This window comes from Trichosurus vulpecula, chromosome 1 (assembly GCF_011100635.1).
Source record: "Trichosurus vulpecula isolate mTriVul1 chromosome 1, mTriVul1.pri, whole genome shotgun sequence".
Taxonomy (NCBI): Eukaryota; Metazoa; Chordata; class Mammalia; order Diprotodontia; family Phalangeridae; genus Trichosurus; species Trichosurus vulpecula.
The window spans coordinates 507925777-507936842 of record NC_050573.1 but is presented as its reverse complement, the minus strand read 5'-3'; the positions used below and the strand labels follow the sequence as shown (position 1 = coordinate 507936842).

The following is an 11066-nucleotide window of genomic DNA, read 5'->3' as shown; positions in this document are numbered from 1 at the left end:
ACATCCCACAGAATCTTCCTCCTATGTATCAAAGAGCTCCTCAGTTTCCTCTAATTGCAGGTGTCCCACAGGATTCTGTCCTGAGTCACTGTCTAACTCTTAGATACTATGGAGGATAGGATGGTCCTCCCTAATTCCACATACTCTCTTGTTGGTTCTGTTGGTAAATAAAGGTAAGCACACAAAAAGAAATGACTTAAATAGGGAGGAAAAATGACATTTTTCTTATGAGGAAATGGAGCAAATTTTTAAAAAAGATAGGGGAGGGCTATTGTTTGAGACTTAGGGGTTTGCTATTGAATGTGATGGCAGCTAGCCAATTCAACTGAGTCTAACAAACATTTCAATTCCTACTAAATTCAAGGTCTTGTGCTAGAAAACAGAGATACAAAATCAAAACTAAATAATCTCTACCTTTGAGGATACAACATCCCATAATATTTTAAATTAATTTCATTTTTTTTTCAAAACAGTAAAGAAATGGTTGTTATATCATCTCTAGGATTAAGTTGCTAACTCCTCAGCCTGAGCTTTTAATCCCTTCCTGATATGCCTCCAAACTACCTTTTTTTTTTGTGGGGCATTCCCATGTTTATTGGAAAGAAGGCAAGAGTAAATATTAAACAGCTCCTCTTGGTGTTTTGAAGTTCATCCCAACTGTGGGCTGGGTAACTTGCAGGTTGGACAAACTGCCAAAGTCCAGGAGTTTCAACATTTCTTTGGTGTCAGCGTCCACTTCAATAATTTCCTGATCCAAAGCAGAGACCTCTGGGACATAGTTATCCCTCCTTTCTCTTTCTTCTTCCTGCAGTTTGATGGAGATACTTCTCACAGGGCCTCTCTGGATCCGCTTCATCAGATGAGTAACACTTCCCGCGATCTTGTTGCGAAGCTTCTTGCTGGGGATGATGGCGATCTCCTCGCACACGTGCTTGTTGGTGTGGAAGTCATTGCCCAGGCGGGTATAGTACTTTTCGATGATGATTCGCGCCGCCTTCTTCACGGTCTTGGTCTCAACGCGACCCATGTTGGCTCCTGAGCCAAACTACCTTCTGAGAGATCTACTTGTTACCTTTCTGCACATTACTCCACTTCCTAAACTCCCTACCAACATATCCATTATAGAAAGAACTTCTCATCTAGGTAGTCAGTTCAGGGTCTTCAGGATCTTCTCCAATTTGAGTATTGCATCTCTTTTATGATAAGGTCTTTTTTACAAGCTGAGAGAAATTTACAAATTTGTGGTATTGATGCATGTCATTTTTTTTAGTTTGTTTTTGGACAGGGCAATTGGGTTCAAGTGACTTGCCCAAGGTCACACAGCTAATAAGTGTGTCAAGTGTCTGAGGCTGGATTTCAATTCAGGTCCTCCTGACTCCAGGGCAAGTGCTCTTGCTCTACTAAATGTGCCACCTAGCTGCCCCAATATAAGTCATCTTTACAAAGGATTTCTATCAACACCACTGTATCCTGTTTTGCACTATCCCATATTTCCTGACTGAAATGATTTATCTTACAAATATTTTTGTTCTCTGACAGAAGACTAGGCCTGTAGGTAGCACGCAGAGAAAACACTGAGTTTAGAAATAAGAAGACCTGAATTTAAATTCCCCAGTTTAAATGCCCCCAAAACTTACTAACTCTGTAATCCTGGGCAAGTTATTCTACCTGTATGCCTCATTTTTCTCATCTGGGTAATGGGGACAATAATACTACATACCAACCTTCCCAGGGTTGTTCTATGTATTGAATGAGATAACATGCATGATGTACTTTGCAAATATTAAATCTCTATACAATTAATAGCTATTTTATTTTTCTACTAACTATTTTTTCTCTTTAGGTTTCATTATGAAGCGTGAATTGTTTTTATTCATCAAATTACACTAATTGCTCAGTTCTCTGAATGTTGAAAAGTAACTTCTATTTCTTTAGTCATACAAGGGATAAAGGAAACCATTTGAAATGCATTTGAAGTTGATGTGACAGTATTGAGTACACATTTCCTTGAAGACATTTCTAAAATGGTTTTAATTCAAAAGATGTTGATAATGTAAATATACATGATTTGTAGAAAAGAAATTCATTTTGGAGACTGCAAAAAGATAAGCCAATATTCAGTGAGTGTCAGATTATCAAAATACACACTAAATTTAATTTTTTTCTCCCTAGAACCAATTGACAACAGGGAGACTATTGAATTAAATGGTTAATAATAATAATATTAATAATAACAATAACAACAATTTGTATTCGTACAATCCTTTAAGGTTTACAAAGCACTATATATAAATCACTATATAATGATTTTATATATTATATGACATCTTATACTTTATGTATAAGTTATATATGGTGATATAAACACAGTGTTTCCACATACATACTGATCTGACCAAGTCACATAAATGTCTATCTAAAGAATTTCTTCATTTTTAAGGGGTAATTTAAAAAATGCTGAAATTTGTTTTACTATTCCACACATACATCTTTTCATCATGATTTTTCAGAGAATATTCCTGCCTACACCAAAAATTCCATAGATGATTTCCTTATCTAGTATTAGTTAATGAAGAGAGACTATTTTGAAAAAAAAAAAGCAACGGACCATAATAAGAGTGCTGGAATCTGTCCTGCCAATTACTATGTGAACTTTAGACTAGGTCATTCATCCCCTGTTTCTTTCAAATTTTCTGGATGTAAAATAGCGATTATTTTGATTATAAATCTAAATGATATATGGGAAAAAATCTTATTTTAAGCTATAGCTTATCTGCAAAATAAAGTTAATACAGGGTGATCCAAAAGGCTTAGTGTAATTTTAGGCTTTTATACCTTTAATAGTTTAAAATTTGCGTTGTGACTTGGGGTCACCTTGCAGTATTTACCAAAGGTTGCCATGGGCAAAGTGCTTTGCAGATGTTAAAGTGATGTCGTATCTGGTAGATTTTGTAAGATGTGAAAGCAACAGAGGTAGACTATGTATATTTATTGTGAAGGTATTTTCCTCTTCTATGGGGATGGGGCAGTAGGAGGAAGTAATAAAAAATGGTTGTTTGTTTTTTAACTTACGTGATGAAACTGATGACTAATGAGGTACGCCATTTAAACTTACCCTTTGATACTGCCTACAAAACAAACAGTTGTTAAGTTTTCCTTGACCTACCCAACACAACTCCTGTGTCATACTCTCTATTCTTCCCTTACTCAGATGGTATCACCTTACCCAAGTGTCTATAGCTTTCTATTTTATTTTTTTTTTTATAAATTTCTTTATTTATTTTTAGTTTACCACGCACGGTTCTACATAGTTTTGAGTTTCAGTTTTTCTCCCCTCCCTCCCCACTCCCTCCCCAAGACGGCATGAAGTCTCATATAACTGTCATGTATAACTTCGCATTGAATTAATTTATGCACTAGTCAAGTCGTGGAGAAGAATTTTGACCAATGGAATGAATCATGAGAAAGAAGAAACAGAACCAAAAAAAAAAAAAACCCAAAAACAAAAACAAAAGAGAAGCAGAAAAGGCGAGCATGTAGTGTGCCTCAGTCTGTATTCAAACTTCGCAGTTCTTTGTCTCGATGAAGATAGCATTCTCCATCATGAGTCCCCTGGAGTTGTCCTTGCCCCTTAGGTTGCTGAGAAAAGCGCAGTTTGTCAGGGTTGGTCCTCACGGAATCCATATATCTGTGGCTGTGCACAACGTTCTCCTGGCTCTGCTCCGCTCACTCAGCATTATGTCGTGTAGGTTTTTCCAGGTTGTTATGAAGTCTGCATCATCCCCATTTCTTATGGCACAATAGTATTCCATTACCTTCATGTACCACAGTTTGTTCAGCCATTCCCCAATTGATGGGCATCCCTTTGATTTCCAATTCTTGGCTACCACAAAGAGAGCTGCTATAAATATTCTTGTACATATAGGTCCTTTTCCCGCTTGCGTGATTTCTTTGGGATACAACCCTAGAAGTGGTATTGCTGGGTCAAAGGGTATGAACATTTCTATAGCCCTTTGGGCATAGTTCCACACCGCCCTCCAAAATGGCTGGATCAGCTCACAACTCCACCAGCAATGCAACAATGTTCCAATTTCCCCACATCCTTTCCAGCATTTATCATTCTCCTGATTTGTTATTTTAGCCAATCTGACAGGAGAGATGTGGTATCTAAGAGTTGTTTTGATTTGCATTTCTCTAATCAGCAGGGATCCAGAGCATTTTTCCATATGCCTGTAGATAGCTTTAATTTCTTCCTCTGAAAACTGCCTGTTCATATCCTTTGACCATTTCTCAATTGGGGAATGGCTTGTATTCCTATATATTTGGCTCAGCTCCCTGTATATTTTAGAGATGAGGCCTTTATCAGAGATACTAGTTGCAAAGATTTTCTCCCAATTTTCTGCTTCCCTCCTAATTCTTGTTGCATTGGCTTTTTATTTTATATAGAAAAAAATGCTGTATTTGTGATCAGAAGACAAGAGTCCAAATACTAGCTCTGTCATTCAATACCTTTGTGACCTTGGGCAAGTCACTGAAACTTCTGTGATCACAGTTTCTTCCTTTGAAAAGTGATAGGGTTGAACAAGATGGATTCTACATTCCATTCTAGTTCTAAACCTGCCATCTAGTCCCACTGATCTCTTTTGAGGAACAGTGACCTAACTGGTCACTGAAAAGAACTAGAAAAGGCCAGTTATCCTTCAGCAGAATGTTTCCCAACATCAAAGACAGTGTTTGTATGATTGCTGGGAAAACACTAGCTGCTGTTTTTCAATATAATCAGAGTAGTACTACCAGGGCTGCTTGATTTTGAAGAGCATGCAGTAACAGCTTCAGGAGAAAAGGTATTATGTACAGCCAGTTCTCATCCCATTCATTTGTTATTTAAAAGTTAAGAGAAAATTAAATCATCTGCTGCTATTTAAAGCTGCCTATAGGTTACAGTAAATTGAGAGCCATTTCTCCCATTTCATGGATTAGAGAATTTATGAGGGTTGCCCTTTCCAATGGCAAGATAGGTTAATTTCACAATCTTAAACTGCTAAGTTCAAATGTTTATCCTTTAAAAAAAAAGGCAGTTTTCAAAATTTTTGGCCTGAGATAACCTTTACACTTAAAAATTATTGAGAATCCCTAAAGAGCTTTTGTTTATGTGGATTATATCTAGCTATATTTCCCATATTAAAATGAAAACTTCCTATTATTATTATGAAATTAATGTTGACCTCATAAAGCCACTGAAATGGTTTCAGAGATCTGCAGGGTGCCCATACAAGACTTTAAGAATCACTGCTTTAGAAAAATCGTGAAAATTCTTCATAAACATGGCTAAAATAGTACATTAAAAAACAGTACTCACAAAGTATAGCACCAGATTTTAAGTAGAAAAATACATAGGACAAGACTGTTGTTCAGTAATCCTTGTTAATGCAATTTTGTTCAACAGAATGAAAAGCCTGACCTATGTTCCTTCAGCATGATTGGCATTATAGAAGAAAATGATCAGGATAAGCATTCAACCCCTTGGGTTTACAAACTAAATCATAGTGAAATAAATAAGTATGGGGAAAATATTTGGAATTCACCAAAAGGTAAGAACGAATTGAATATCCCATGGCCATCACATCTGTTACTAACTTTGGGGGGAGATGTTAGTGTAACTCAAGGCTAGCACTATCTGTCAGTCTTCCTTTGTATATGGTCTCCTCCCTGTGTCTTATTTTTTGAATCTTTTTCTTTATTTTGCAATTTGATTTCTTGCTGCAATAAAAGCATCAGTTAAAGGAACTAAAAAGATTTGGCCCAAAAGGCTCTTAACCTAGAATCTCTGGACCCCAAGACAGATTGATTAGATTTCAGTGGGTCCCTGAACTTTAATAGGGGAAAAACTACATCTTTATTCATATTAACTTTTGGATTCCTTTGTAATAGGATATATTTTGCTTTACAATTAAAACAACAATACAATTATTCTTAGAAGGGGTCCATAAGTTTCATCAGATTTCTAGAGACTCATGCCACACACACACACACACACACACACACACACACACACACGTGAAGAATCCCTTCTTTAACCTTAAAAAAGAAATACTAATTTGAAAAGATAGCTGTTTCAAGTATTTTAAAGGCTGATATGAAGAGAATCTAGACATATTCAGAAAGGCCCCATTAGACAGAACCAAGAATAATAGTATTTGCAAGACAGCAAATTTCGACTCATCATTAAGGAAAAGCTTAGAAAGAACAATAAGTTTAAAACACTCTCACCAAGTCCAACTAACCATATCTGCAGTAGATCTGTGATGGCATATGCCAGGTGAAGGACTTAAAATGTGTATGTTTGGATATAGCTACCGTGTACTTGAATATGCTAAATATTTCAAAGGATTTTTGTCCATTTTATTTTTTTTTTAATTTCTCTTGTTTTTAAAAGGGTGAAGCAGGAGAAGAGGTGTCTTCACAATCATTACACCAAAAACAAAGAAGGCCACTGAAGAACTATTTTTAAAGATACAGAAGAGAACAGAAGAAAGTTCAGACAGAAGCACAGACAATACATATGTATCAATGTAATACATAGAATTATTAATATACATTTTTAAAACAAGTGGTATAAAATAGAGATACATGGTTTAATCTTTATGTGTTTCTCTGAATATTTAGAAATTTTTTGTTGTTGTTAAGTTCAGAAGTATTTTTTAAAACATGGAAGGAAAATAGTTCCTCCCATTGCTTCCTCCTGAACTGACCAAAATTTTTTATCTCTCTCTGAATAAGATTTAGCAACAGACCGTTTCCTTCCCCTATCAACCATTAAGGACAACTTGCCAAATATAAACTCCTATTTTCCCATTGGGAATTCACCAGATGCATAGCAGAATTTATTCCAGTCTATCATATTTAATCTATTATTTATATCTACTTTTTAGATATATTTCTTATAAGCAACCAAGTGTTGAAGCTATTGTTTTCTAAGGAGATTATAGTCAGCAGCCCCTTGTAACATTGAAATTGTTGGACTAAGTATCCTGAAATCTTAGTTATAGAAACTCCTTTTCAAGTGTACGTCTTGTTTCACTACTGCCAAATAAAATGTACTTTTATATAAGGATGCACTTCCCTCCCAAAATATTAGGAGATAGCAGATCACCCATCATTGGAAGTCTTCAAGCAAAGGTTATTAGCCTATTACTTCTCTGGAATAACATTGAGGGAATTCTTGTTCTGGGAATAAACTGAACTCTTTGGCTTCAAAGGTACCTTTCAGCCCTAAAATTTTGTCATTCAATTGTTTATGGAGAGCCCAGAATGTGCTGTCTCTTTCCTTTCTTGGTACCAACAATGTTTCGTACAGTGATCCCTGAACAATAGACATTGCACTTATATTGGTACATGACTAACTAAGTGGTCTTGGTGGCTAAATTATAGGCCCTGGAGTATTCCATATGATGAACTATCAGAAATCCTGTTTATCATATTCAATTAAATTAAGCCTACCTTTATACATTTCTCCTGGCTATAACAAGAAAATATAGACCTATATTTTCCATTACACACAAAGTAAAATATGTCCCATATCAGTATATAAAAGATGAGGGTATATTTTCAAGATATGCTTTTCTTTTCAGTGTGATATTTTTTAATATTCAGAGTTAGACAATTTTGGAAAGGATATGCATAAGAATGACTACTTATAAGTATAAAAGATACATTAATAGTCACATCCTTGGAGGACACTAAAAGTGGTAATTACATCTTCAAATAGTAACATACATGTAGTCTTTTTTCACATGATATTATTTCATGTCAAATTTGTAGTGCATCTTTAAAGTTTCTAAGTTACCTTTAACTCTAACTGTAAATATTGTTCATCCATTGATATATGTATTTCCCACTTTTCTTGGCCTTGTTATATGTTAGATTGATTTTATTATACCCTTCTACATTGAGTCTTCTATACAATTCTAAGTTGCTAATCAGTTATCCTGAACTGTCATACTACATCCTGGATTAGAAATTGCTCATTTCAGATTGAAAATAGGGAATTTTATGTCATTTGAAACATCAATTTTTTTTCTCCCATCCATGACCCTGGGAATTTCATTGAACTTCTCTAGCCTTCAATTTTTTGCCTCTATAACAAGGACGATATACTACATGATTTCTAAAGTCTCTTCTGGCTCTTCATTTCTGTGATACCATGTGCCAATTCATTTCTAAAATATTCACAACTTTTCACTAAACTTTTATGTTCTGCACGAGTTCCAGATGAAAAATTAATAGTGATAGATTCAATAACACAGAAAAACCCTAGCATTTTAGGGCTACTATTGATATGATCTTCTAAGAATCATTATGCAGAAAATATTCTCTATTTACCATTATCTTGCATTTGTTACATTCACCCAACAAAGATCTATTTAATATCTTGTATGTGAATAAAACTTGCCCAGTTTAGCTCCAGATGATGACATGTATTGAGGTGTGTACGGGGGGAGAGGGAAGAACTAAGATGGTGGAGTACAAGCAAGGAGCTCTCCCCCAAGCCCCTCAAAATACCTATAAAAATGACTCTAAACAAATTCTGGAGCAGCAGAAGACACAAAATGAGAGAGTGAAGCAGATTTCCAGGCCAGGACAATCTGGAAGGACAACAGGAAGGGTCTATAGCACTGTGTCAGAGCTGAGCATAGCCCAGCATGGGCCACACCAACTCAGAGAGGGCTGGACCTGGTCTCAGGGTACTGAATCACTGACAGCTACTGTGGTTTCCAGACTTCTCAACCCACAAATACTAAAGGTTAAAGGTCAATGGCAAAGCCCTCTTACCTGGGTAAGAGGGGAGCATGGTCTGGTCACAGCCACAGCTACTGCCTAATCAGCTGATGCTTCTGAAGCTCTCAGCCTACAGACTGTGGGAGAACCAAGCAGCTACAGACTATGGGAAAACAAAGCTCCTGATCTAGATCACAGTCCTCAGTGGCTGTCCTGGGATGAGGTGGAGCCATGGCATGGGGGAGCTGGTGATGGCTGTGGAGAGGGAATACTCATCGTAGTTCCAGGGCAGAAAAGAGTGTTTGTGGTTGCTCATGGACCAGATTGCAGGCCAGTAGAGGGGTAAACATCTCTCTTAATCATACTCCCTTGGAGGAACTGAGAATTTACAGGCCCATAGAGATATCTCTGAAAACAGCTGCACAAAACCCCTGAAACTTGGGGCAGTACACACTCCACTTAACAAAGAGATCAAAAGTCCAACAACTGGTTGGGAAAATGAACAAACATGGGGAAAAGAATGAGACTATAGAAGGTTACTTTTTTGGTGAAAAGAAAACAAGACATGCAGACAGAGGAAGATAACAAGGCCAAGGCTCCTATATTGAAAGTCTCCATAAAAAATATGAAATGGTCTCAGGCCATGGAACACCTCAAAAAAGATTTTGAAAATCAAATAAGAGAAGTGGAGGAAAAACTAGGAAAAGAAATGAGAACAATGCAAGAAAATCATGAAAAATGAGTCAATGGCTTGCTAAAGGTGACACATAAAAATGCTGAAGAAAATAACACCTTTAAAAATAGACTAACCCAAATGGCAAAAGAGTTCCAAAAAGCCAATGAGCAGAAGAATGCCTTGAAAAGTAGAATTGCCCAAATAGAAAAGGAGGTCCAAAAACTCACTGATGAAAATAATTCCTTAAAAATTAGAATGGAGCAAATGGAAACTAATGACTTTATGAGAAATCAAGAAATTATAAAACAAAACTAAAAGAATGAAAGAATAGAAGACAATGTGAAATATCTCATTGGAAAAAACAACTGACCTGGAAATTAGATCCGGGAAAGGTAATTTTAAAATAATTGGACTACTTGAAAACCAAAAAAAAAAACCTCCAAAAAAAGAGCCTAGACATTATCTTTCAAGAAATTATCAAGGAAAACTGCCCTGATATTCTAGAACCAGAGAGTAAAATGGAAATGGAAAGAATTCACCCATCACTTCCTGAAAGAGATCCCAAAAGGAAAAGTCCTACGAATATTGTAGCCAAATTCCAGAATTCCCAGGTAAAGGAGAAAATATTAGAAATGGCCAGAAACAATTCAATATTGTGGAAACACAATCAGGAAAACACAAGATGTAGCAGCTTCTACATTAAGGGATTGGATGTCTTGGAATATGACATTCCAGAGGTCAAAGGAGATGGAATTAAAACCAATCACCTACCCAGCAAAACTGAGTATAATATTTTAGGGGAAAAATGGAATTTCAATGGAATAGAGGACTTCCAAGCATTCTTGTTGAAAAGACCAGAGTTGAATAGAAAGTGTGACTTTTAAATACAAGAATCAAAAGAAACATGAAAAGGTAAACAGGAAAGCACAGCCATAAGGGACTTATTAAAGTTGAACTGCTTACATTCCTACATGGAAAGATGACATTTGTAATTCAACAGACCATTCTCAGTATTAGGGTAGAGAGAGAGAATAGATATAGATACACATATACATATACATGTACGTGTATATATATATATATATATATATATATATATATATATATGAGTGTATATATGTATATGTATGTGTGTATGTATGTATACACACACACACACACACACATATATATGTATATATATATGTATATGCATGTGTGTGTGTGTGTGTGCTTATATGCAGAGTGATGGCACAGGGTGAGATGAAAGAAAGGGATGATACCTAAAAATGAAATTAAGTGGTGAGAGGAATGTACTGGGAGAAAGGGAAAAGTAGAATGTATTAAATCATCTCACATAAAAGAGTCAAGACAGAGCTTTCACAATGGAGGGGAAAGGGAGTAGGTGAGAGGAAATAAGTGAGCATTACTCTCATCAGATTTAGCTTAAGGAGGCAATACCATACACAATCAATTGGGTATGGAAATCTATTTTACCGTACAGGAAAGTGTCATATTAAGGTGGGATTTTTTTCCTGTTTTCTCTTTTAGAATGCTAAAGTAATCAAGTAACTTTGATTAAGTCTTACTAGCTTCAAATCCCCAGGTCCACACCCTTTTGCTGCTTAGATGT

The 11066-nt window shown here is 36.0% G+C and overlaps 1 protein-coding gene across 1 annotated transcript; it reads right to left on the bottom strand.

Moving 5' to 3' along the window:
* Positions 1 to 565: 565 nt before the first annotated feature.
* Positions 566 to 1027, bottom strand: LOC118843113 (40S ribosomal protein S17-like). The gene has a single exon (XM_036750566.1). It carries the CDS (start codon positions 1025 to 1027, stop codon positions 620 to 622), a length of 408 nt encoding a protein of 135 aa, XP_036606461.1. The 3' UTR covers positions 566 to 619.
* Positions 1028 to 11066: the final 10039 nt, after the last annotated feature.